The sequence below is a fragment of the Meleagris gallopavo genome, chromosome 1 (genome assembly GCF_905368555.1).
Source record: "Meleagris gallopavo chromosome 1, MGAL_WU_HG_1.1, whole genome shotgun sequence".
Classification (NCBI taxonomy): Eukaryota; Metazoa; Chordata; class Aves; order Galliformes; family Phasianidae; genus Meleagris; species Meleagris gallopavo.
The window spans coordinates 173,601,933-173,629,757 of NC_139404.1; the positions used below are offsets into that span (position 1 = coordinate 173,601,933).

At 43.4% G+C, this 27,825-nt stretch overlaps 1 protein-coding gene across 1 annotated transcript in view; it reads left to right on the forward strand.

Moving 5' to 3' along the window:
• Positions 1-27,825, forward strand: part of FLT1 (fms related receptor tyrosine kinase 1) — a 103,918-nt gene that overhangs the window by 64,886 nt on the left and 11,207 nt on the right. The window contains exons 13-24 of the mRNA XM_085216089.1: positions 89-379; positions 5,226-5,372; positions 7,168-7,299; positions 12,544-12,650; positions 15,629-15,767; positions 20,378-20,482; positions 23,051-23,164; positions 23,908-23,996; positions 25,407-25,566; positions 25,983-26,080; positions 26,658-26,780; positions 27,490-27,601. Of these exons, the coding sequence (XP_085072215.1) occupies positions 89-379; positions 5,226-5,372; positions 7,168-7,299; positions 12,544-12,650; positions 15,629-15,767; positions 20,378-20,482; positions 23,051-23,164; positions 23,908-23,996; positions 25,407-25,566; positions 25,983-26,080; positions 26,658-26,780; positions 27,490-27,601 (1,617 nt within the window). The remainder of the gene's footprint in view (positions 1-88; positions 380-5,225; positions 5,373-7,167; positions 7,300-12,543; positions 12,651-15,628; positions 15,768-20,377; positions 20,483-23,050; positions 23,165-23,907; positions 23,997-25,406; positions 25,567-25,982; positions 26,081-26,657; positions 26,781-27,489; positions 27,602-27,825) is intronic.

Here is a 27,825-nt window from a genome sequence, read left to right on the forward strand (position 1 = left end):
ACTTTCTGATAAAGGGGATGATATACGCCATGTTAATTTTGGCTCATTCACTTAACATAATCTAAAAAGTGTTCTTGATTTTTGACAGATGTACCAAGTGGATTCCACATTAGTTTGGAAAAAGTTCCCATTGAAGGAGAGAATCTGGTATTGTCCTGTTCAGCCAACAAATTCATGTACAAAGACATTTCTTGGATTTTACCGAGGACAGTCACTAATCAAACAAAAGCAAGAAAGGCCCTCAACAAGGAGTACTCCATCACCCTCACTCTGACCATCAAGAATGTTTCCCTGGCACACTCGGGCACCTACACCTGCCGAGCAAGGAACATATTCACGGGGAAAGAAGTGCTTCAAAAGAAAGACGTTTCAATCAGAGGTGAGCACTGCAACAAAAAGGCTGTTTACTCTCGGATCCTCAAATATAAGAGCACAAGGAATGATTGTACAACACAAAGCAATGTAAAACATTAAAGGACTCATTAAACAGTATCAGGTGTCTCATATCATCTTGATTTCTTATTGCTGTTGCCACCCTTCAGGCCCTGAGGTGGTGCACATTCCCCCATGGGTTGGACGTAGGAGGAATAGCAGACAAAATCTTTGCGTGAGCTTCCAGTTGAGTTCAGACGGGTATTTTCTGCTTTGACAAAGCACTTGGAAGCTGGGGTTTGGAAGATCCCCTGTGCTACATTTTGCATATTGTTCTTTTTTCTCTTACTGTCTCCTGCTGAGTGATCAGGAAAACTTTGGATCAATCTTTTCTTCCACTTTGGTATCGGCCTCGTCAAAAGTCAAAGCTGAATAAACTGATTAACTTTAAAAACTGCTGTTTTCAGTCAACAACGGACATCAAATAAGTTAACATTAATGCGCAGAATGAGCACAACTCAGTTTGCGATTGACTGGACTATATATTTTTTATTTTAATCTGATCTTGATGGACTTATAAATATTACCTGCTGAGCAAGTTCTAATGCTTATTTATTTGAAATTATTTTCTACACTAAAGTACATTAATCTTAAAAAGTATCTTCTAAAGGAAGTATGCAGGGAAGAAATAAAAATGTCAATATAATGCACAGCTCTATCATATCATTTATAATAATGATGATTTAAAAACTGACAGACATGAACTGTGTTTCTCCAAATAAATTCAGGTAGATTTCCAGTTGCTGTGTTGGTCAATTTTTAAAGTCAGTTCTTCAACAATGTAAACAGCTTTCGATAAAAGTGTGAGTGTTATTTCTGGCCTGAAGATACAGGAATTTGTAATGTTGTAATTATTTTATTAAAAGAAATATCCCACAGTGTTACAGCCAGCACAGTAACAGATTTAATGCATTTTTAAAAAATACAGGTCCCAAACTGAAGCCATTAAAAATATTCATTGCTTTTGGTATCAGATGTCAATTGGATTTATTATGTGTATTTAGAACCAGACAGACAAACTGCTGAAGGAGAATTAAGGGCAACCTTAAACTTTCTTGTGAGCATTTTCCTCTTTTTTTTTTTTTCCTTATTCATGATTTTGCTATGAGATGTTTCTGTGTATTATAAATTCTGTATAAGGAAGAAGTTACTATTTTTAATAGATCTGATAACTTTATTTTTTTACAATACATAGCTTTTATTATTTTTGGTTACATTTATGATTGATCATTTATATAGCATTTACATAAGCCATAACAAAACAGACCGTAGAGACCAAAATAGCTACAGCAAAGGAACAAAGTGGTTGTGCTTCTAAAATAGAGGTTGACAACACGACAGTTTCTTGTGCTTGGGAACTCACCAGACAATTTCCTCCTTTAGGTATCAAGACTGTGTCCCACGGCTAAACTTGTCTTTCACGTGGGAATTGCTTTTGTCAAGTGTGAAAGGGTAAACAATAGCATTTCCCCATAATGCCAGTTTTATGGAGCCTAAAATGCTTAGAAAACAATTGATAACCTGGAAGTTGTCAGAGTAAAGAAAAGAATAATCATTTATATCTTGAAATGTCACCTATAGCCTGCTTGTATACAGTAGCTCTTTTGTTCATTATTATGTGATGGCTTCCAGAAACAATACCTTCTTGCAAAGGGACCTGGGTCTCTTTTTTTTCCCCTTAAATATGCCTAAAAAGCAAGTGAAATCATTGGTGATGGCTTAAAAAATGGGGCAAATGCACTCTGGAGCATTTGCAAGTCTTCAGAAGAATTACAATACCAAATTCCCTTTTTTACGAGGCTGTGGGAAGACATTTGATGGCAAAATGGGCGGTGATGACAGGACATTCTGAATTTTCCATGGCCTTGGGAGCTGGAGTGTGATGCTTTGTAGCAGCCAGTTGCCAGACAATGTAAGTGTGGGTCAAAAAAAGACATGCCCATTAGTCTATTCCTCTGTGAAATGGCTGTGAGCTGCAGTGATGTGCATCACTGCCAAGTGAATGTCCTGCCAGCCTCAGACAGCCCCACTGTGTGAGGGTGTTGGGAGGTCCCTGTGGACCTGCCCGTGCTGGAAGGCACAGGGAAACCTCATTGGAAAGCAGTTCTTGGTGGCCAGACATAAACTACTGTTGCTTTTGATGTCCTCAGATGATGGGAGAACCTCAGAGATTTGGGGAGTTTCTCTATTTTTTGTTGTGTAATATATTAGTTAGGGAGAAAGGTGTGAATTATATTTCCTTTTTTTTTTTTTTTTTTTTAAGTGTTAAAATTAAAGCTTGTATTTATATTTTTGTACTGGTTAATAAAAATAAGTGAACAAACAACGTAACTATAACAAAGGGCAAAGATGTACAGAATGGAAAATATATCCCCAAATGAACAAATCGTAATGTATTCCTCCGTTCTGCTCCGGGTCTGCCGTGTACTGTGACACCAGTGTCCCCTTCTCCCCTCTGTGACCTCCTGTCACCTCCCTGGACCAAACTCTGCCTACAATGAAGTTCCTTGGGGCAACTGAGAGCAGAGTCTGGCCCTCGGCTTCGGGGCGAACAGAGCAGGGCAGCACAGCTCCCATTTGGAACTCTCTCTGCTTGTCTGTGCTGCAAAAATGAGCAGGAGAAAGCAGGTGGTTGGCAAACCTAATCCTCAGGTTGACCACATCCTTGAAAAATCAGCCGATTGCAGAAGAGAAATTATTGCAAATATGTGAATGGTGACTGGATCTAAGTTTTAAGCAAGACAGTTTTTCTTGATATGGAAACCCAACCTTAGTGTATGGCTATAAAAAAAATTAAAATAATCACAAATAACTCATAGAATGTGTGATTTGCCTTTGTTGTGTCATATTATCTGCCTTCATTTCGGATGTCTGGGCTGGGGTGTCCATCATTTATTGTTGATAAATGCAAAATGTGGAGCTCTTCTCAGTTTGTGGATGTGGATGCGTTTCAAAAGATGCCTTCTCGTAGACAGATTGTTGTGAAAAAATGAGAAATGTGTAAAAATCACAGAGGGTGACAATGAGAAGAGGACTGCCCTCTTGGCTATAAGGCACATATTGTTGACCATATCATTTAAGTAGGTGTTCAGTGAAGAATGTGCTGTACAGATGCTCTCATAGGCACTGCTGATCAGGAAGTGAGAAGATTGTCTGCTATGCTGTCAACAAATAACAGCAATGACCTTGGAAATTACAGACTTGCAGCTCAGAGAAGCCCAAACTGGCCATTGCAGGTTCACTATGCTGGGATTAATTTCAAGAGATAAAAGCATAGCAAAGATAGCCTACAATAAAAGCATGAAAAAGCTTTTAGTGCTACAGGGCTCATGCTGTGTAAGCCACACTGTATACGTTGGTGTATATAGGTGCTTTACTTTTCTGGAAGCTTTTATTCACGTCTGGTAACAGAGCGATTGTGAAGATGAAATCATCTGATAGACAGTCAGTTTTTCATAAAGTACAAGATATAATCTTCCAAACATAGAATGACAGAAGTTTAGACAGAATTATACTTGGTGTATTGATATCTACTGCAGTTCGAATGAAAATATCAGCAGAGTGCTTTTTTATTTTATTTTGATCTATTTCATATTTTACAACATCTTACCACATCAGTAATTACTAATCCAGGCAGCTCTTTGAAAGGAAAGACTGTAAATAATTCAGTTCTTGCAAATCTGGGGAAATTCAAGGGAATCTGCTGTGCCTCTGCATCGAGAGATTGCTCGGGATCTCCCCATATTCTCCATCACTGCTTTTAAGGAACTCAAATATCAGAAGGAATCACGTGAGAGCTGTTGATGTCACAGAAAACTGTTCCTCTATAAAGCATACAAGTGCTGTAGATGCTTTTGTCAGAACACCCTCCAGCTCTGTATGAAACAGGGGAAGGAGTGCTAAAATGCTGAAATGAGGATGGGAAGGATTTGTCGTTTTGCTTCTCTTGGAGATGACTTTACTTTCTGTGACCTCTATGAAGTGTTTTGGAAATGCCCTTCCATTCACTTGGGAGACCATTCAGCAGGAGCTGCACTTCATATACACATTGTCGCTAAATATCACAGATGTGTTTTATTGCATTGGTTCACCTGAATTTTGGTAGATAAAAGCAAAAAAAAAAGAGCAGCGTTGCTATGCTGCATGGTACTTTGATTTGGCTCCTGGGATCTGCATTTCCAGCATCTGTGGGCTCCCAGAGGACATGGACGCATTTATCTGTGCTGTGCTCAGCTGGAAAGCAAAAGTGGAAAAATCTGTGAAGATGTTGGAATGCATAACACAATTGTTTTTCCTCATAATTTCTGGCTTAAAACTGTGCAGGTTTACTGAATATGATTCATAACTGTATTCTTTAAAGTAAGTAAAATATAAAAGTGATACTTATGGGTAACGAGGTGTACTGCTTAGTGCCATCAGTGATGATCTAGCACAAGGGTGTCCTGCTAATTGTTGACAGTCCTGGTCTCATGATTTGTTTCTCCTGTCTGCAAAATCATGAGCTTTCATACAAACATATTGGTTTTGATAAACCAGTGTGGTTGACAATGGAACTGGGAAAATCTGTTAATCAATGTCATTGGGTGTTCACTGGTCATGACAGCCTACTCCCAATGAGTAATGGGACCAGACCAAGTTCTCTTAAACAAACCAGGATGGTAAATAAAATCTGTGGACAGTTAACATGGTACAATTGTCATAGAGGTCCTTACATCACTCAAGTGCTGGTAGGGAGGATAATGAAGCCCCACAGTTACAGGAATGTAAAACAGAAGTGTTGTTTTGTCTCGTAGCGCAAGAGGCACCAGCTCTGCTGCAGCAGCTTGTGGATCAGACGGTGAACACCAGTAACTCTGCCATGCTGGAGTGCCAGGTTCATGGCATCCCCGAGCCCCAGATAACCTGGTTTAAAAACCACGAGGAAATACAGCAAGAATCAGGTGAGAGCTCTGACCTTGTACAGCCTTTTTGTTGCGTCCTGTAACTGTGTGCAGAGTCCCTGGCTTTGGTACCCAGACATAAGCAGCATTGCCCGAGCATTACAAGTCTGTTAGGTTCTACCTTCTCATTCCAAAACGTCAACCACTGAGAAGGTTCCTAAGGTGTCAATGGGAAAAATACAGATGTAGATATCTCAGTTTGCGTCTTTTAAGAGTCATCTCCAGAGAATCCTACTTCCCTCCACTTACTATAGAGGGAGCCTAAAGATCAGGTGTCTTGGCTGTGTCAGGTGTTAGAGTACAGCTAGACAGGAGAACACTAAGCTGAAGTGATGTCTGTGCAAGTACCGGGGGGAGTGTTGTCAGGCATGCAAAGACTGTTCTTGATTCACAGCCCTACCATCAGACTAATCCCATCTGATGGGTTCCCAAAAATGGAATGTGTCTGCCTCAGCCAGGGGAATCCAAGTTTCATGCAGCAGAAAAGAAGAGCTTCCTAGATGGCATTCTGCTACTGCAGGAAAGCTTTGGGAGATGTTTACTGTGTGTCCAAATGTGGCTTCAAACATCGGATCATGCTATGTAATGGCACCTCAGTTGTAGAAGTGTTCCTTGGAAGTTTCGGATGGAAATGAGTGAAAAGGCAAAACCTTTCTCATGGGAATCCATCCACATTCGAATCAGGATCACATAGTGAGATCATGTTACACCTTAGCAAAAAATGTTCAAGGAGATTTGGTTTGTGGCAACTTGAAACCTGTGGAGTCCAAAATAACTTTTTAGAAAGCTTGTGTTTGAGGTTCTGGCCTACACTACTGGAAATTACTATGTCATGAGCAAAGGCAGTGGGAAGAACTCTGAGTATTTGTCAAAGTGAGCTATAAGTATGTGCAGACTTCCAACACAGTCACTAAAATTAGTGACCACATGGTTGTAACGTGAATTTTTCACATTATCTTCTGGAGTGGATGTTATGTGTCTAACTTGACCGTAATGCAACACATAAGGTTAGGAACCAGGAAGACATCTCTACAGGGTCAGTCAGAGCACTTTAATTAGCCGCCTGGAATCGCTGGTGGGAATGCGTTTCAATGGGACTTTGGTCCTGATGGAGCCAAATGCACAAGTGTGTACTTGACTGCACATTTCCTGGCTATATCATGTCTGTAAGTTGGGCCTGATGCCAAATCTGCTGCCTGCCACTTCCTCATTCACTGGAATATTGTCAAGGCTGGACTCTGGGTTGAGAAAGCTGGAATAAGAGAGGTGTTGAAAACTTCAAGTAACTCCTACATTGTAGGGTGCACCTTTCCTTGGACAAGCTGATTTCCTTCTGAGAAGGGGTCCAGTGTCACATGAGTGAGTAGGATTTGGAGTGAATGTGCTGCCCATAAGACCAATGAGGACACATGGAGCTGGTCTGGGAAGCATGACAGTCCTGTTCCTGTGAGTGCAGCAAGAAGCAAGGAGACCATCCAGTTCCCAGAACTTAGTGACATGCTGAGGAACTTGCTTGGATGGGAGTCAGGCCACAGTGCCAATCAGCACGCGTGATACCAGCTGCTCCCAGTATCACTCCCTTGGGCTGAGCTTTTCACACACACAAGTGCTCCAAGATTTCCAAAAGATTCCCAATACTTCCAAGCGTATTTGGCTTCCTTGGGGATAACACCGTGCTGTGCAGTCTGTGGCTTGGATTTCCTTTGAGGAGAACTTGAAGCAGATATTATTACACAAGTGACTGTTTATGTTTATATTCTGGCTCCAGCTCATTGCAAAATATTTCGTTTCACAGGAATAATTTTAGGGCCTGGAAGCCGAATGCTGTTTATTGAAAGAGTAAAAGAGGAGGACGAAGGACTTTACCAGTGCATAGCCACCAATTTGAAGGGGTCTGTGGAGAGCACAGCATATGTCACAGTACAAGGTAAAGCACGGCATGGCATGGGAAGAGCTAGCCAGCCAGAGGGATGCTCTTATTGTGGCTGGGAGGGATGGAGAATGGCTTGAGCAGTGTGCGGCAAGCTCTGAAAGCACCAATCTGAAGGAAGTCCTCACAAGGGAAACATACCAGGTTGGAAAGGAAGCCCAACAGGAAATGCTAACTCAGAGTGTGTTTACACTGACCTAAAAAGAAGAATTGCTTCAACCCAACAAAGATCGGGTCAGGGTAGAAGACAAATGTAAATTTAGCATCATCAAAACAAACAAAAACTAAAATACGGAACACCCTCCTACCCCCTTATTTTCTCATTTTGGTTTAATTCCACAGAAATTAGAGGCCTGGGATATTTTCATTTGTTTATTTTCAATGCAATTGAACTAGAAGACTTCAGCCTAGCACTAGATGAGGCCGCATTTAAAGGTACTTACTGTGAGAAGTAGGTACGATCTCCTCATTTCTGTAGCTGTTACCTGAGTTACTTTGCTCTTCATTTAAACACCCAGTGTTATTTTGCCTTCCGCCAAGCCTGGCCCAGGCCTGTGGTAGTGACTTCCAACAAGCAACTGTGGATTGTATTCAAGTAAGGTTAATTCAATGACTATTCAGTTTTATTGAATATCCTTTTGGCTCATCTATTATGAGGTAGTGGAAATAAGCTCGCGTTCTCCATTTATGTCACTGTCATGTGCGAAATTGGCATAACATGACTTATTGATTGCATGTGTTAAGTGAATAGACCTAAATTCATTTAGTATCTCTTTAGAGAAGACACTTTGGCTACCATCCAGTCTCTTAGGCAGGGATTATGTCTTTGCGGCTGTTCTCATAAAATTGCTAAATGTATCCGAATACCACTGAGTATTTCAATAGTACCCTACAGCAGGAGGCAATTACAGCTAGTAAATCAGTATGGATTTTCTGCTGTGAATGTTTTAGCAGTCTCAGCTAATGGGCATCATTGATAATACAATAAAGTTACTTTAAAAGGTCAGGATAGGAATATATACATGTGGGCTGACCTAACAGATGTAATCAAGGACATAAAACCACCCATCTCCTTCTGAATGATGCCAAGGATTTCATAGCCATTATAAGCACTAACTTAATTACTTGTCCCTCAGCGGTTGCTGTCTGATGCTTCCTGCTAGTTGATAGTTTTGGACAATGTAGTACATTGTGGTATTGATTACTGTACCACTGTATCTCAGCTATTTATTACAACCACACTCATTCCATCAGAAGGCTTCTAGGAAGTCATATCTCCTTCTACATGAACCAGAGTAGAAGGAAGACCGCAGCCAGGAGGATCTCTTCTCTAGTTACTTGCCCTGTAGGGATCACTGGCAATGTGCTTGCTTGACTCCAATGGGAGCTCTTAGATAAGCAAGAAATGAAATTTAGCGTATTAAAATACATAGCTTCGAGACTGAATGAGACAGACATGGGGAGTTTTTCTTATCTACTATAATGAGGAAAAATGTGTTCCCACACTCTCTCTTCTGATTGCATGACAGGATGTCACTGGAGGTGTTTTCACTCATTCCAAATGCATCAGTTTTATCCAAAGTGGAGTCCCTGACATTCTCATGGGGAAGGGCTGCCTCCCAGCCCACTCCTGAGCCTGCAGCAATGGGATTGAGGCTTTAATGGGAGTCCCTCTCCAGGCTTTGCCCCTTCCTTTCCCAGGGTGCACACCGTGCCACCACCACCAGTGTCAGCACTTCCCCCTGTCCCACCAGCTCTCGGGTTGCGGTGCTGCAGATCAAAGCAGCAGAGCAACGCCTCGTGTTGGTGTCTGTGTTTAGCAGTTCGGAGAGAAGTTTGCAAATGTGTCAGGAAGGAAACAGTCTGCTCTTTTTATTTCCTCTGAAAAAACATTCTTATGCTCAAAGATAAAACAATGCTTTATTTTTGTACCAGAGATGGATGAATGGATGGTGGAATCCAAGGGCTGTCTTTAAATAATCTCAGCCGTTGTTTGGTTTGGAAGCTGTGCTCGTAGGGCTGTCTGAGAGGAGTGGGGCCATGTTTGTGGATATGTCAGAGCAAGCTGTCCATTTGCTCTTGGCTGAGGAACTGAAGAGAGAGTGAATCTGAAAAGACAGAACAAGGACAGCAAATGGCTGTCAGAGCTGCTAGCAGATGGAAAGGGGCATGTCTCTCCAACCTGGTAACACAGTCTGCTGGACATAACGGGGACACAAGCTGTCTGAGACAGCTCTGCTGCACTGGTCTGTGTTGCCGTTAAGGCCATATCCTTTCTTCTCCTGAGGACTTCAGCACACCATCCCTGAAGGAAGCTGGTGACAAAGCTGGTGGCAGAAGGGCAACAAGAGAAGAAGCATCACACTCAAACCCAGAGCTGTAACAATCAAACCCGTATTAGAGGTGATGCTCCACAACTTCATGTCATCCCTGCTGATGAGAAAGGAAAGCATCATATTTGTGAAGAATTCACGGAATAGTTCTGACACTATGGAAAGAGTGTTTGCTTTTTTTGTAGCTATCTGCTTCTGTAGCTATCCACCTTTCTAAATTTGTACCTTAAAAAGTTGTACTTTTTGGGCCACACTAAGTCTGAAGTCATCAGAAATCTTTCTATGAAGCGTATCTGAGACTCACAGAATCACAGAATCACAGAATTGTAGGGGTTGGAAGGGACCTCTAGAGATCATCGAGACCAACCCCCCTGCCAAAGCAGGTTCCCTACACCAGGTCGCACAGGTAGGCGTCCAGGCGAGACTTGAATATCTCCAGAGAAGGAGACTCCACAACCCCCCTGGGCAGCCTGTTCCAGTGCTCCGTCACCCTCACCACAAAGAAGTTCTTACGCACATTCGTGCAAAACTTCCTATGCTGCAGCTTATGTCTGTTTCCCCTCGTCCTGTCTCCACGTACCACTGAAAAGAGACTGGCCTCACCACTATGGCCGCCACACCTCAGATATTTATAAACCTGGATCAGGTCCCCTCTCAGTCGTCTTTTCTCAAGGCTAAACAGACCCAGTTCACTCAGCCTTTCTTCATAGGGGAGATGCTCCAGGCCCTTCACCATCTTTGTGGCCCTCCGCTGGACTCTTTCCAAGAGATCCCTGTCTTTTTTGTAGTGGGGAGCCCAGAACTGGACACAGTACTCCAGATAAGGCCTTACCAGGGCAGAGTAGAGGGGGAGGATCACCTCCCTCGACCTGCTGGACGCGCTCTTCTTAATGCACCCCTGAATGCCATTGGCCTTTTTGGCCACGAGGGCACACTGCTGGCTCATGGCCAAGCTGTCGTCCACCAGGACGCCCAGGTCCCTCTCTGCAGAGCTCCTCTCCAGCAGCTCATCCCCCAGCCTGTATTGATGCATGCAATTATTCCTCCCTAGGTATAAGACCCTACACTTGCTTTTGTTGAACCTCATCCAGTTTCTTACTGCCCAGGTCTCCAGCCTGTCCAGGTCTCGCTGAATGGCAGCACAGCCTTCAGGCGTGTCAGCCAATCCTCCCAACTTTGTATCATCAGCAAACTTGCTGAGGGTGGCCACTATCCCCTCATCAAGGTCATTGATGAAGATGTTGAACAAGCCCGGACCCAGCACAGACCCCTGGGGGACACCACTGGTTACAGGTCTCCAGCCAGACTCTGCACCACCAACGACGACCCTCTGAGCTCTGCCAGTCAGCCAATTCTCAACCCACCTCACTGTCCACTCGTCTATCCCACACTTCCTCAGCTTTGTTATAAGGATGTGGGAGACAGTATCAAATGCCTTTCTAAAATCAAGGTAGACTACATCTACTGCTCTTCCCCCATCCACCCAGCATGTGACAGCATCATAGAAGGCCACCAGGTTGGTCGAGCACGACCTCCCCTTGGTGAACCCATGCTGACCTACTCCTGATAACCTCCTTTTCTCCCCGTTGTCTGGAGATGGTATCCAGCACAAGCTGTTCCATCACCTTTCCAGGGACAGAGGTGAGGCTGACAGGCCTATAATTACCCGGATCTTCCTTCTTGCCCTTTTTGAAGACCGGAGTGACACTGGCTATCCTCCAGTCTTCAGGGACCTCCCCTGTTATCCAAGACCTCTCAAAAATGATGGAGAGCGGTTTGGCAATGACCTCCGCCAGCTCCCTCAGCACACGTGGATGCACCCCATCAGGTCCCATGGACTTGTGGACCTTAGTACTGCCCAGGTGCTCACGCACGTCCTCTTTCCTGACTAAAGGGAAGTCTCCCATTCCCCAGACCCTCTCACTAACCTCCAGGGTGTGGGAAACCTGAGGGAGAGCCTTTTCACTGAAGACGGAAGTAAAGAAGGCATTCAGTATCTCTGCCTTCTCAGCATCCCCCATTACCAGAACCCCCCCCTCACTTAGTAAGGGGCCCACATTCTCTCTAGTTTTCCTTTTGCTGTTAACATACTTGAAGAAGCCTTTTTTATTATCCTTTATCACTTTATCACTTTAGCCAGACTCCCTTGGTCACATGGTTCAGCCTAGGTTATATGGTGACCATATAGGAAAAGGAGACCACTGAGGGATACTTCTGTGCCTGCAACCTCAGAGAATCACCAGAACGGGCTGGAAGGGAGCCAGTCTCCATCTCAAACCACAGTCACCACCAACACCGCCTCTAGTCAGAGATGCCTTTGGCCAAATGGTAAAAACCTCCAAGGATGGGAATCCTTTGGTGTCCCCAAGCACCCTGCCTAGTGCTGCACAGCTTTGATCCTAGGACCATGTGAATTAAGCAGGGTAGTTCCCATCAGTGTAGGAATGGGGCACTTTTGGTGCAGCAGTGATACTGGTGCAGCTGCATTTGCAGGTACAGCTGGCAGAAGTTCATTTTGCATTTGCTACCAGTCAGAACGAAAATACAGTGGGTGAAGCATGGCAACAGATTGCTCTGAAACAGTTTTGTGAGTCCCTGAGTAGCTGTCTGAAGTGAATTTTATTTATTTATATATATATATATTTAGATCTGTCAGTCAACTCTAATACTCTTCACATTCCTAATGTTCATATTCCACTGCTGTTCTCTTTCCTGCTGTTGTCATTTTTATTTCCCTTCCCCATGTTCGATTTGTTCTGAGAATTAGAGAGCCAGTCCAAAAAGAGATGAATGCCCTATTGAACATGAGCAGGCCCTTCCTGGTATTTTATTTTAATGGTAGAGAAACACATACTGTCCCTGGCTTTGCAGGTCTTTTTCTAAAATGCTTTCTGCTTGATTTTCCCAGGCACAGTGGAGAGATCGAACCTGGAGCTGATAACCCTGACCTGTACCTGTGTGGCTGCAACACTTTTCTGGCTCCTGCTGACCCTCTTTATACGCAAGCTGAAGAGGGTAAGAGTGGTGATGGATGCTCCCAGCTCTGCCTGTCTCCACTTCCTGTTAGGCTACCAGCATTGCTAGGAACACAAAAAATGCGATTTGCTCACTGCTCTCCATCATTCCCTGTGCAGTCAGTAGGGGAACCATGACTCACAGGGCTGAGTGTGAGATGCAAAGCCAGGGCTTGGCACCGTCGGGGAGCCTGACTCCTGCCAAAGGCATCCCCATTGCCTTTAGGCCGAGGGAGTTTGGCATCTCAGTGTCTTTGAAGACTGGAGCTTGTAAGGATGACAGATCTTCACAGAGCCTGGTGGGGTCTGGTCAGTGCATAGTGTCTGGTACAATTACATCACTTGCAAAGTGATGTTTCACTGAAGTTGTTTTGGCAGCTTGGTCTCTGGCACAGATGCTCCTGTATCAGCGTGGTGATGCTGTCTGCCCTCCTCCATGTCCAAGCGGTGACTTAGTGCTCCTTTCTGCTGACAGCCCCCATTCCCATTGCCTGATGCAATTGTACACATCGTGATAGCTTAATGCAGAAAATCCAATCCTTTGTGGTGCAGAAAACTCTTGGAGCAACTTGTGGGTGCAGATGTGTGCAGAGGTAGTGGGCCAATGTGGGATAGAAGATCAGGACGAGCCCCTCTCCCACACTCCCACACACCGATCTCCATATGCCCTCTATTGCCCAGCTGGGTGGGCAGTGGGCATCCCCAGCCCTGTCACTGAGCGTGCTCCAGTGTGAGCTCCCTGTGGAAGGTAAAACCATGTTATCTCAACTAGCCCATGATTTAGGTTTCCCACCAAGCACTCTTATTGACAGTTGAGAACACGGGACCCAGTCTGTATGGCAGCAGCCATGCTCCTGCCTTCCTGCTGCTGCAAGCTTTTGTAAGAAGAAATGCATAGGAAATTTTATGTGGGGTGAGAAAAACAGAGACTAAAGTTGTAGAGAAACTTTGGAGATGTAGAGAAACTGAAAAAGTGGGACTGGTTCTGTCTGCTCACCAGAAATCAGAAAATAATTAGTAATAGGACTGCAAGGCTATGGGGTCAGCCCTTGGAAAAATATAAGTTTTCAAGTTAGTGAGGAGATGTGGAATTTTTTGTTCTTGTTTGTTTTGCTTTTTTTTCCGCTTGTTAGATTGTTAACAAGAATAATTGTTCTTGTTACAGAGCAAGGGATTTAAACTAGATGAGAAGTGAAATCTTCTTTTCAGACAAGTCTTTCCAACAAATGTTAGTCAATGTTTATGGTTTTCTTTGTGTTCCTATTACAAATTCTTTCAATGATTTATGTCTGGAATTAGCTTAAAATTAAGTTTCATATACAAATGATGTGTTCACAGAGGAAAAAAATCTTTTTTGCTCCTTGAGAAACAGAATTTTCTGAAAGCCTGACTGTTATAAATGATATACTTAACACTTCTTCACCATTACAAATGTAGTTGCAAAGCTCCAGTTGTGCCAAAGATTTGGTATTCTTTGTGTCTGAACAAAGAAACCTGGAAGTTTGTTGGAACAAGATCTTTAAGATCCCTTCCAACCTATGCAGTTCTCTGATTCTAGGAAGCTCTCTGCACCTTCCCACTCTCCTTTTGCTCTTTGGGCATGGGTCCACCCAAAAGTTCTTCTAAAGAGACCCGTAGGAGCAGTCAGACACACATCCCTACTAACAGATGCTGTTTTGTGGAACACTTCATGTACTTCTTTTTCCATCTATATCCCACTTATCCAGGTCCCACCCAGGCACAATGGAGGGTTGGGAGCCAGGCTCTGTGCCACGTGACTTCTGTCCGAACACCACTGTAATCCTCCTTGGACTAGCTGTGAGATGATGAAAGGCAACTGCAATAGGAGCTGTTAGCTACTGTCATTTTAATCTAGTTACATTTGCAACCAAAGCAGACAAAGCCAGCAATATCCAAGAAATGCCTGGAAATGCAAGTATTAGGAATGTATTTCCAAGCTGTAGAGGAGGAAAGTTGAAAGCCACAGAGGGCAGTGAGAAGAGCAATAAAGAAAGTGTATATATGTGTGTGTGTGTGTGTTTGCGCATGTATCTCCGTGCCATTTCCATGTGCTTAGGGAAAGCAATGTCAGTGGCCTCAGTCAACAGATTTTCCATAAATTCCATCCTATAGACAGAAAATTAAAGCAAATAGACTTTTTCTCTAGAAATATCAGCGCTTTGTGTGTCGAGAAAAGTCCAGTGGGTTAGAGTGCCAATCTCAGTGCTCTTTAAAGGAAAATATATTTCAAAGTGGAAATCAATGGACTGCAGAAAACCTTGAGATTAGGTTCAACTTTCCTTAACATTTCTCTTGTGAAGCGGGTGATCTGTTTGTTCAGTAGAAACTGAGCTCCTGGAAAATTCATTTCCAATAATGTGTTTGAATGCAGGTAATGATGAGTACCTCCAAATCCCATTATTTCAGTGAACTTGTTAGAAATGACACCAAAGAAACGAAAAAAATCTAAAAATTTGTGAACAGATTTGGAAATGTGTAACATCAGTTTCCTGGCGACCATTCTTGCACAACTTGTAACCACATATGACCTATCTTTGCCGGGCATATGGAAACAATAAACACAGGCAGATGAACTCCATCTGTTGCATATGGCCACTTTACACAATCATGAAGGAAAGTGATTTTTAACAGCAACTTTTAGTCATGTGAAGAAAATAATTCTGATTATGCAGAGGGTCTGTGTCGTAACAGCATATGTTAATACAGACCCACACTGATTGAGGAAACTGATGTATCACATGATGTATCCATAGAGGAAAGAGAGAGGAAGGAGTTTCTTTTACATAAAAAAAAAAGGCTTGCAATTTTGAAATAAACCAAAGGTAGCATAACTGAACCCTCTGTTGTGTTCAGTGCCACTCCACAGACAGAATTAACCGGGAACCCCTTATCCAAAGAGAGAGCTGCCAACGGGTGCTGTTTTCCTGCTTCTCATATTGGAATATTCTTGTTTTGTAGCCTTATTTTTCTGAAACGAAGATGAATCATTACCTGTCGATCATCATGGATCCAGACGAAGTGCCCTTAGATGAGCAATGTGAACGTCTGCCTTATGACGCCAGCAAGTGGGAGATTGCACGGGAACGACTGAAGTTAGGTAATGTTGGCATTCTGCACATTGGTGTGTGGCTGCTGGGTGAGCTGTGCATGTGACCATGGGTGCTGGATGTGGTTTGGACATGCAGCACCATGTCCTGCAGGTTCCGTGCAGAGCACCCCATCCCCTGTGGCTGAATCACAGCGGACTGTGTCTATTTGACTTTTCCTTGTTTCTGTATTTTGAGGTTTACTGTAAATTTCTTCCCTGCTTACACACTGAACTGGAAAATGCCTATGCAGAAATGAGTCCTTCTAGCCTTCCCCTCCCAGTTTCTTCCTTTTCTCCTCTCTCCAGCCCACCGTCTCTGTTTTCCCTCTGTGCCACAGATTTATAGACATTCTTGTCAGTACACCATAAAGTGCAGGAATGTGACATACCAATCCACACACAAATAAATACCCTCACAAACCCTGAACCTGCAACTCACTCGCCCCAGTGAGAGGCACAGACTCAGGAGCGTTATGTCCTTGCTAAGCCCAGCCTAGAGCTGGCTGTGAGGTAGGAAGGTTGGGACCAGATTGCAGAGCTGAGAAGCCCCTCCAAAAACCACAAGGACTTTAGCAAGAGGGTCAATACTTTTTAAAAAAAAATCAGCTGTAAACTCAGCCTGTTGCTATAGTACTGTTTGTTCCTTCAGGCATGCATCAGATGGGTCCTACAGCTGGGGCTAGAAAACCTCAGCATTCAGCTAAAAACCATAACAGACTCTTCTTGCCTCCTGGGGATCAGCGACCATGGATAATTAAAACATAAGTAAAATTAGCATTGCACTTAATTCGCCTGATAGAAGGCACAAGGTGACCAGATGTGGATAAGTCATTTATTATTGTTGTACACAATTCTGGGAATGCTGAAACATAACCTTGCGTTGGAGTGCCTTCAGTCTTCCAATAGTTTTCTTGTAACGACGGACCAAGATCTTGATGTGCAGATGGAATGATCTCTGCTTTACACGATGCTTTATTTGTGTGTAAATCCCATGGAAAGAATCAAGCAGAAATGGAATGTAAACACCAAGAAAAACCTACATCTTGCAGGGCTGGTGTTTGGAATCTGGAGGTGAGGAATGATGTCCAGAGAACGAGCTAGAAGTGGAAGAACTGGTGTAAACAAATAAAGAATGCTGACAATGAATGAGAACCAGATTTGGTGAAGCCAGGTATGCACAGCATATGACATTATATAAGTGCAAGCCCTGCTTACATGGCAGCTGGCTCAGCCTTTGAATATGCTTGGCAGTCTCCAAGGATCAGCATCTCATGAGCAAAATATGCCTCTGTGTTTTTTTATAAACATTTTTACTTAGAAATGCAACTCCTTCAGCATCAGATACATGTTTTTCTCTTTCCACCTACTTATCCTCAAAGATATGTGCTTGTTGCAGCAAGTCTCTGCTTTTAGCCCATGTCTCCTTTGCTTTGTGTTCCTCCAACACACACATCCCACAGGTGTGATGCAGTGCTTGTGTGACAGGACTCCCCCTTCATGCACAGCAACATATGTTAGAGAAAATACCATATGGGCACCACAGAAATCAATGTAATTAACATTCCACGTAGATTAGGCTGGCTGAGATCTAAATGTCATCTTTTCATTACCCAGAAGAATGCTGGTGTTATAAATCACTTTCAATGTGGTCAGTACAATGCTGCATCAGCATAAATGCTGATCTTGGGCTCGACGCTCCTGATCTACCAGAGGTCAGACTCTGCCCCACTCTGCATGAGGTCAGGCACATGGCTCCCTGAGCCCTGCTCCCACCATGTCCCCACACTCAGCTGCTGTGCCAGGCACACTGTCCCCATCCTCCTTTGTGTGCCAAGCCCTTGTACTCACACAATGGAGAATAGGGAGCCACCAACAGTGAAGCCCAGATGACTGAAACCACAACCAAGGACCTGAGCAATGAGCACATCTTTGAGCCTCTGCTCTCGTCCATGGAGCATGGAACTTGCAAGTGCCTTTTGCTGATTCCTCTGGTCCAGCTACTCACACACATTGATATCCAGACATCTATTGAAGAACCTTATCAAGGTTGTATGGAAATAGAAACCTTCTGATCCTAAATTCTTTGACTGAAAGGTTCACTTCAATGGATTCTCAGTTCCACCAAGAAACTGAAGTCAGCTGGAGAAAGTGTAAGGAGAGCACTGAACTTCCTTGGTTTGTATGCAAATGCTGCAACGCTTCATAGCACACACTGAACCTGGCCATGGTAGCTGCTGGAGGACTGGGACAAGTTGGCTGCTCAGGTGGCCATCTTCATATTCTTCTGTTTAATTGCTCTGTTTAACAATTTCATAATTACTGTGTGACAGCAGAAGGGGCTCTTGCAAGGACAATCTGTTAGTGTTACATTTATCCTTTATGCAGTGTTCATAATCAACTACAGCATTTGAGCTATGCAGTGGATAGTCAGAGAAGGCCTATTCTGTGCTAAGATTTAGCATGATATAAAACAATAGCAGAGTAACAAAGAGCAATACATTAAGTGTTATAACCATTCCCCATTAAATCATAAATGCTGTTTAGAGAAGGAACTGGTGTTTCCAGTGGTCATTCTCCTTCATAAAAGGTTGGCAGCTCTGCGGAGTGTTATAAGCCAACATGTGTGTTTTCCAAGTAGTGACTGCATGGGTTATCTTGATGTGGGAAGTGTTAACAGCAATGGAAACTGTTGAAGTTATGGATTAAATGAAGCTACAGTGGGTTTTACATCATCTCAATCTGCAAGCTCACCTGGTACAACCCATGAGCAGTCAGTACATTAAAGATGAACATCAATTCCCAAGAAAACAGAGAACTTTGTCTTAACATTTCTTCCCTGATCTTTGTGCTGAATGAAGGAATTGTCTGCAGTAACTGGAACAGAAGTTGACCACAGATTTTCAAACACGTACTGCTCCACTTGTATTTGTGTATGAAACTCAGTGCCTTTCACACACCAAGGCTCACTCTGAGGGTGATTTTCAGCCATGTAGATTAAATTCTTCATTGCTTTTATTTACTGTAAAAAATGCAACACTCTTGCACATTTAAGAGGAAATAAATGTTAGAGGGTTTTTTGCTTTGAGTATTCCATTTCATCTTTCCATTGCTTTAGTAACATGCCGTTCGCCTTCTATTGACTGAGAATTGCAACTTAGAAATGCTACGCATGTAAAAGGTAGTATCTAGTTATTTTAGAACTCGAGGCAATTCTTTTTCTCTTCTTGTGAGTGACTGGGTGGGTTTGATTTTTCACAGCTACAGAGTCTCACAAGGTAGACATCCAAGTCAAAGCCACATAAGCAGCCCCCTTTGAAGTGATTCATCTCTTCTGCTCCAGATGCCCACCACAGAGAAAAGAGATTGCCCTGTGAAAATGGCTGTGTCACAGGTGCACAGCTGAGAAATAAATGTGGCCTCAGCATCACAGCTTTTCCTTTGCTTTTTTTTCGTGGAATGCTGGACTTCATTTTCTGCTCGTTTCTTCTGCTCGACAAAGCCTGCTGTTACACACTGGCTAGACATGTCGGTACTTGGATTCTGATGAAGGTGAAGCACAAATGCAGTCTAAGTGACTTGCCTGGCTGTAACATTCTTTGCTAATGAATTGACTGACAAGATCTCACTGATCAGAACTGTCTGTGTGAGTATGGTATCAAAGTCAATTCTGCCTGCCCCATTCTTTCAAGGGCCCCTGGATTATTCTCCTAAGGTCTGCTCAGCGTGACAGTGATACCATGCCACAAATGGCTGTTCTAGAAGCATCCTACCCACCATGAAACAGCCTAACGCTGTCTAACAGTGGTAGGACAAGGGGCAGTGGCTTTAAACTAGAAGAGAGGAGACTTATTGTTAGGAGAAAATTCTTCATTCAGAGTGCGGTGAGGCGCTGGCACAGCTGCCTATGGAAGCTGTGGGTGCCCCGTCCCTGAAGGTGCTCAAGGTCAGGCTGGATGGGGCCCTGGGCAGCTTGAGCTGGTGGATGGCAGCTGGCCCAAAGCAGGGAGTTGTAACCAGATGAACTTTAAGGTCCCTTCCAACCCAAGCCATTCTATGATTCTACATTTCTGTGATTCTATTGTTCTATGATTCTATGAACAATTGTCACTCCTGGTCCCTTCCCACTGAATCTCACTGAACCCCTCCATATCTTATTTTGCAAATGGAAGGTCTAATTTGAATAGCTTCTCAGCACCCTCCATTTATCTCCAGCTATGAGGTTTTACTAGGGGAGAGCATCCTGCACAGATACGCTCAAGAATGGGGGCAACAATTGGGCAGAGCTAGATTGAAACAATATGGTCAGAAGACAGTGTTCATCCACGGAATGGTTGTATTCACCTAGCATCATGTTCAGTCATTTTCCTTGTTCCCTACAGTGACTCCGTGCCTTCTGATTTGTCTAATTATGTTAAACAAACAAAAAACACTGAAAACCAAAAAAAAAAAAAAACCCAAACCACCAAACAATACCAAAACAACTTCATGTTATGTTAGGAATATACATGTAGGACTCACTGTAAAGAACTTTTTTTTTCCAATTCCTTATTTATCAATCCATTAGCTGACAAAATTTCTTCTTTACAAGAATGTTTCTCTCCAATCTATTTTATTTTCAGGAAAGTCGCTTGGACATGGGGCCTTCGGGAAGGTGGTACAGGCATCTGCTTTTGGAATTAAGAAATCACCAACATGCAGAATTGTTGCTGTGAAAATGCTGAAAGGTATCTCGCTGCCAAGCTGGGCTGGAAAAAATTATGTCTCTTTATCATACCACATTTCATTTTTTAATATGATTCTGTTGAAAGCAAGATTGTGCGATGCTACCCCTTTCCCTTACTGTCTGAAACATCCAAAATGTGCACCTTCAGTTTCAAGGCCACCAGGATTTTCCATCCAAGTAGCAGAACTCCGAAATAAAGATGTCCACAGTAGAAAAGATAAATTGCCATGTGGAACAGGAGAAAGTTTCAGATGTATCAAGAACCCAGATGTCTGATTTTTCTAAAATCTTGTTCCACTACTTCAAAGAAAGAATAAAGTGACTTTTCTGGGATCAGAGTGGGGAACTACTGTGTATCCTGTGTTGAGCCATTATGCTGCATTGACCCTGCACTGAGCACAGTACATGGAATTTAGCTGAGCCATAATGCATCCACCTTGATGTGAAGACACTCGAGTGGAAGCTTCCACATTATCCTTGGTCATTAGTTCTGATGATTAATCCTCTTGTTGTTAAAAACAACTGCCTTGTATCTCATTTGCATCTGTCTGGCTTTAGCTTCTCATTCTAACACTCTCTATTAGGATAGGCCCAGCAGTTTTTCTACATGAAGGCCCTTCTATTAAGCTAAACAGATTGAGCAGTTTAAACATCTGAGTTGCTGAGCAGGTGTGTCTTCTCTGAACCACCTGCATTCTCATTACATGGTGATAGGATGCTGATACCCAGGCTGGGTGATGAGATTTCTATACACCAGTGCTCATCCCAAGGTGAGATCATCTCCCAGTCATTCTATGCCATTTTTATCATTGGAGCAGGAAGGATAAAGACTCTAATCAATTTAAAGAGGGCACTGGGGAGCCTGTGCAAGTGGCACCTGCTACTCCTAACTCCAGGATTGTCCCCAAGGGGGAAATTTTTAGTTGACAAGGTTGCAAACCTCCCTCCTCTCTCTTGTTCCAAAAGCACAGAAAAGCCTTGTTGGCAATACCAAGGAGCAACTATCTTCCAGTAAGCATCTCTGGGAAATGGGAGGAAACTAAAAACTTTGGTCCTGCATAACTTCTGCAGTAGAGGACCAGTAGTGTCCATGTCACTGGTTTCAGTGGAGGCCTGCCATCTGGGTCACTGCCTGGCCCTGGGTAACAGGTGTTTTGCCAACACACAGATAGAGAAGTTCATTGAATATCCAGCAGTGGTTTGCCACATTCAGCATTTCTTTATGCACATCTACAGGCTTTTTGTGCCAGCCAGCACCACCAAAATAGCAGGGGTACTCCTAGAACAGGTGGGAGCAGATGGCAGCTGCAAGAATCCTTCATGGTGGGATTCACATATGCGCGTGCAGAGTAGATTCTTGTTTCTGAGTTTATAGCTCAAACTCCCTTTGTTGTCAGTGATGAGAACAATTCATCCTATCCTCAGGCAGATCCCCCAGTTTGGTGTTCTGGGCACTTATTTAGTTCTGTTGCCTGTGAATAGAGCCCATGGTGACTGCGTCCTCCTCAGGCCTCTTCACTTTTGGGCACTTTTCCCTAACTGAAGATAGGGAAGATCTGTCTCATGCCCTGTGTCCTCACCTGATTATCCAGGAACTACGGAGGCATTCATGAGCTTTGTACATGCAGAACTCCCACAAGGTGGGATAGCTGAATAGTGAGTTACTGATTAGATGATGAGTTTTGTGGGGGGGTAACTACGAAAATCTGCTTCCAAAATGATGTTGAAACCAAGCCCCTTAAGACCTGACTCTGGGTTCTTTTCACCAGATAGTTCTCACTCTTGGCATCACTCAAGTTTTTTAGTCCTCTTGGGTCTATGAAAAACAACTCTGTTTCTTTTTCCTTGTTTTCTTGCCAAAACAAAATTCTGCAGAAGAATACTGCTAGGATAGAATGAAAAATTTTGCTCAACACTAAGTAGAGACTTTTATATTTAGTTGTGAGATTTCTTACATCACTGCTGTTACTATTAATATTGATCATATCCAGAAAGAGAAAGATGTAGTCCACTACGTTCAACCATTTAAAATGTACGTGTCCAGTCTATGTTAATACTCCAGGCTTCTTGTGTGATCAACAGATTCAGAGGAGCTTCTCCAAAAAGTGGTTCATCCCTTCTCTGAACAGGTGACAGCACTGATCAGCCTCTGGAAATGCCTTGCTTTTACCACTGGCTCCTTGGGAAGTTAACTAATTCAGACTAATATATAACTGTTCGTTGGCTGAAGTCAGGTCAGCTAAAAACTACTCTAGATGGAGTTAATTTTACTCTTGTAGCCTCTTTTTATTTTTGCATTCATTTTTTTTGGCTGCAACTACAAAACATGTGAAAAATTCTTTCATTTCTAAATATATCAGAGTCTACTGGGAGGAAGTTGACTGCCTGACTTTTTTATGGGTTTTGTTGCAAGTAAGAGGATGCTTGGCAGGGAGGAACAGAAACTAATATCAGCATGTGAAATGCATTTGTTAATGAAAGTTATTTCAGTGGAACATGACAGTAAGTGGTAAAGCTCACCAGGACCAATTCTTTGCCCTGTCACATTGACCTTGTTTTGCATTTACAGAAGGGGCCACAGCAAGTGAGTACAAAGCACTGATGACTGAGCTCAAAATCCTGATCCACATTGGCCATCATCTGAATATTGTGAATTTGCTGGGAGCCTGCACAAAAAACGGAGGTAAAAAATATGCACTGCACTGAAAATGGTTTGAATGATTTCCCATAGCAGCCAGTTGGCAGTGTTGCTTTCCATCCAGAGGTCCAATTATTAACTTGAAATATTGGAGCTCATCTTGTGCTCGGTGAGAAAAGAGGAAGAGAGAAAGAGATCTCGTTATTTGATGAAGTGATTATCCTTTTCCCTACTTAAACTCTCTTCGGGTGTTAACAGGAGAAGAGCAAATATAGGACCACGCTGAATAAGTAGCCACTTGTTGTCTTTTATCTCACCCACTCCAGTGCTAAGTCTCAGGTTAAACATGATCTGGACAGACTGGGAGCAAGGGATATCAGCTGTTTGCTCCTAGTGATGAGTCACAAGGGAACAATTGTAAAGTCCTTCACGATATTCCACTAGGAAAATCAAAGAGCCAGTGAGAGTGGTCATTTGTTTTAGATATGTCACCTATTTTAGTTCAGTGACGATGTGTGGGCTGCCGGACTCCAAACTGAACTCAGACTGACCGAAGAGGAAACAGAGGGTCCCTCAGGACCCAGGGTCATGACACAGCACTCAAAATTAGGCCCATCCCTACCTTTCAGAAACTGTGCTGTTTTTGCTCGCATGTCCAGTGTCCTCCAAACAGCTTTCTACTTCTTTAGGACACGTTTCTACGGGTATGAAAGATTATTCATCTTCTCAGAACTAGAACTCTCACGTACTACTTTACGATGCTTAAAATGCACTTCCTTTTTTCCCAGGGCCTCTGATGGTGATTGTTGAATACTGCAAGTACGGGAATTTGTCGAACTATCTGAAAAGCAAGAGGAATTTTTTCAGCCCCACCAAGGTGAGGAGGCAGATGCCTCAGGTAGGGTTCATCACACCTAGCATGACAAGGATGCAGATGTCACCCTCTGCACTGGCCTCCTTAGCCTCTCTGATACCAAAGGAGAAACTGCTTTTGGGTGCAGTTCACCTGACCTGCTTTAAATTTTGATGCAGGATGTAATGCACTAAGAAAGGGCTCATTTTTCCCGCTTGCCTATGCAAGGAGCCTGCTGTGATTAATGTGGATAGAGCCATCTCCAGTGGGAGGAAGTGAATCCTATCCAAAATGTCCTCACATGCTCTCGCCCCTCTGCTGACAAACCCATTCCTGCTGAGCGTGGGGTCACTTCGGAGGCTCGTGTCAGTGAAGCTGAAGGAAGTGGTTTTGCCCACTGATTTCAGCGCTGCTGGGAACACAAACAAAATAATGCCATTTAGAGCCAATGTTCCACAACATCCTAACGTTCAGAGATTTGACAATAATCTTCTTATTGTATGAGGAACAGGACTACCCAGAGGAAAAGAGATTAAAGTCTTGTTCTCACATCTCACAGCCCTCTGAATCAAATCTGCTGCCTGTTTCTTATTACAAACCTGAGCCTAAATGTGCCAACTATGCCCCTGACTGTACATCCAGCCAAATCCCCCAGAGGATTAAAAGATCTGAGGTGGCATTTAGGAACCTGACTCCAGAGCTGCAGTGCTCAAAATCCTTTTTCAGCCTTGCCAAGAGCTCAGAGGCATCTCATTACTTTTGACAAAGGTCCTGTGAATGCAGCGGTAGAGCATGCTGAGGAGTAGCCCTCTCAGCCCTCTCTGTTCCAAAGGGGGATGGAGCATGGCAGGGGAGAGAGATGGCCATGGAGGAGCCTGGCCATCCAGCTAGAGTGCTCTCCAGATCACAAAGAAAGCATTTTCCAAGCAGTGTTTTATGTGTCTCATTAAACTGCCACTGACTGTTGCACGAAAGCATTAGGTGAAAGAAACCGACAACAGCCAGTCACTTCCTTCAGCAACTGTATTTCAAGTACTTTTGCTTCTTGTTGGAAACCTGGGCTTACAGCCCTGTGCCAAATGCTGTTCAGAGGCAAGTGCTTCTGCAGCCTGAGAGCAAAAGCCAACACTAGTTTGGTAGGGCTGGGACATCTGCACTGTGTCCATTTCTTCTCAACTCAACCACCGTGCTCCTTGTCTCCAAGAGGAAAATAAAGGACCTTTCAGATGTCCTTAGGCTGAGAGGAGCCGCAGTCTGGGGCAAGCGTCCACCCAAGAGTTATGCAAAGCCCCACCACATGGCGTTGGGTCCCTACCCCAAGGGGAGATGAGACCACATGTGCCATGGGCGAGCATCTTCTCCTGGTACAAACAAGAAGCGACTGGCTTCTCTCCTACTCCTCTGATGTTGTATCTCTTCTCTGCCTGTTTGAAGGACCCCTCTCTGCAAGAAGAGCTGATGAAAGACAAAAAGGGTATCGAGCCAGTGGAAGACAAGAAACAAAGGCTGGCCAGTGTTACCAGCAGCGAGAGCTTTGCAAGCTCTGGGTTTCAGGAAGATAAAAGTCTGAGCAATGCGGAGGAGGACGAGGAGGGTAGGTATTAATTCCTTCCTGTCCCTACATGGTCTGTGATATTTTTACAACATACTGTGCATCCCTGAAATTTTTTTCCTCATTTATCACCCTAATAAACATCCGTGGGAGACACTCACAGGGTCATGTCCAGAGGGTACAAGATTTAAAAAAAGATTATTTCCAGGGTTACTAAATCTGACAGGAAAATGTGTGATTGTTTCTTCTGACTGCTCCTTATCTTTGGGGAAAACACAGCAGTGTCCAGAGTGTGGGGTATAAAGCAAGCACTATTTTTGTTTCCAGTGACAGTGGGCTGACCTTCAAATATGACTCTATGAAGACTGAATTTATGAGAGCAATTTTATCAGTAAGAGAGGGGGAAAATAACTGCCTCATGAGTGATCTTTGCAACAAACTGTTTTCTACCTGTGCAGATGCCGCTGAGCTCTACAAGTTGCCCCTCACTATGGAGGACCTGATTTCATACAGCTTCCAAGTGGCCAGGGGCATGGAGTTCCTCTCCTCCAGAAAGGTGAGCTTTGCCCCAGGGACTTTTCCCTGCGGAAGGATGGGATATAGAGGTGAAATCATTGTCTATGTTTCAGAGACACCTTCCTTGGGAGAGGTCCCAAAGGAAGAGCCATTTTCCTCTCAGCATTATAAATGTAACAATGTGTTTATCCAAGTCTCCATAGCCCATAAACACAGGATCATGGCAGAAGGCAGTGGGTCAAGCTCATTCATTCAGAGATGATCTTTCAGGTGTGATTTTTTTTTTTTCCTCAATTTCAACACACATCATGTAGGAGCCTCAGACAAATCTTCGTTTTCCTTGGAAACATCAAAAGGCTTAAAAATACATGACTTTCGGGACTTGAGAAATTTCTTTTTCCAAAAAAAAAAAAAAAAAAAAAACAAACAAAAAAAAAAAACCGTCACTGTGTCACTGTTTGCATCAATTTCATGTAACTATAGTTGACTTCCCTAAAAAAAATATTAACTTGATCTCTCAAATAACATTATTTTTAAAAAGGATATGGGAGACAGTCAGGAAATTTGTGGGCAGGATTAAGGAAATGCAGCTTGATTGTGAAACTGTTTTATTGTAGTGCATTCATCGTGACCTGGCAGCCAGAAACGTCCTTTTATCTGAGAACAATGTAGTGAAGATCTGTGATTTTGGCCTCGCAAGAGATATTTATAAGAATCCTGATTATGTGAGAAAAGGAGATGTAAGTCAAGATGCTGTTTCTTTATCCAAATGCTTATAATATCATTTCAAATTGTCCACCAGAACATTCTGAAGACGTTCGCATTTCCTGAACTTAAAAGAGCTTGGAAGCTATCACGTTTTTTATGCGAATGTGATGTGTCATGTATCAGAAAGCAGGTCTATCCTCAAGCAGAATGTTCCGACACTGCAACTAGCTCATAGCTCTTGTTTGATAGTACTTCTGACATTTGTTTCCTGGCTAGCTCTTCAGTGTGACACCCGTGCCCAGTAACTCTCCTTCAAGGAAACCAGTCCCCCCAAAACAAGGCTCTCCTCCTGGATGTCTCACCTACCTACCAGCTGTACCCTCATTTGGAAGTAGCTTTCAAATCTGACAGCGCTATATATTAGCTGTGAAACTTTATTCACATGGCTTGAGGACCACTCAGGAGGCACTAATGGGCTGTGCTGAGGGGCTCCATGGGCTGTTGGTGCAATATCTGAAAACTTTCCCAAGATCATCTTCAACACCAACACCAAGTGATTTGTCTTTGGCCACGGGGTTCTCTCCTCTGTCTTTAGGATGCCTGTAAGGAAATCCCACAGGTTCCTGTTCGAATAGCAGTTATTTACATGACAATAATAGTTTAAATATATAGTTTATTCATCTATGATTAAATTCTTTGAGTCTCTGAAAATAATAGTCAGGTCTGTCTACTTCATTCCAGGCTCGACTTCCTCTCAAGTGGATGGCTCCAGAATCCATATTTGATAAAATCTACAACACCAAAAGCGATGTGTGGTCCTACGGGGTGTTGCTGTGGGAGATATTTTCCTTGGGTAAGTTAAACCTGCTCCTGGGATTGGGAAGGGGCCAAGAAGAGGCTGCCAGAGCCAGACCTGTGTGTCACCTCAGCCATGGGTCTTTAATAAGGAAAAACCTAAATCAGACAAAGGTGGGGAGCAGGCTGAGAGAATTGTGCATATCGTGCCTGTGAGAAATGGAATTTTTTATGTCTGTAAAGGCATCAGCAAGCAAGCAAACAAGTAATGGCCTTAAGTTG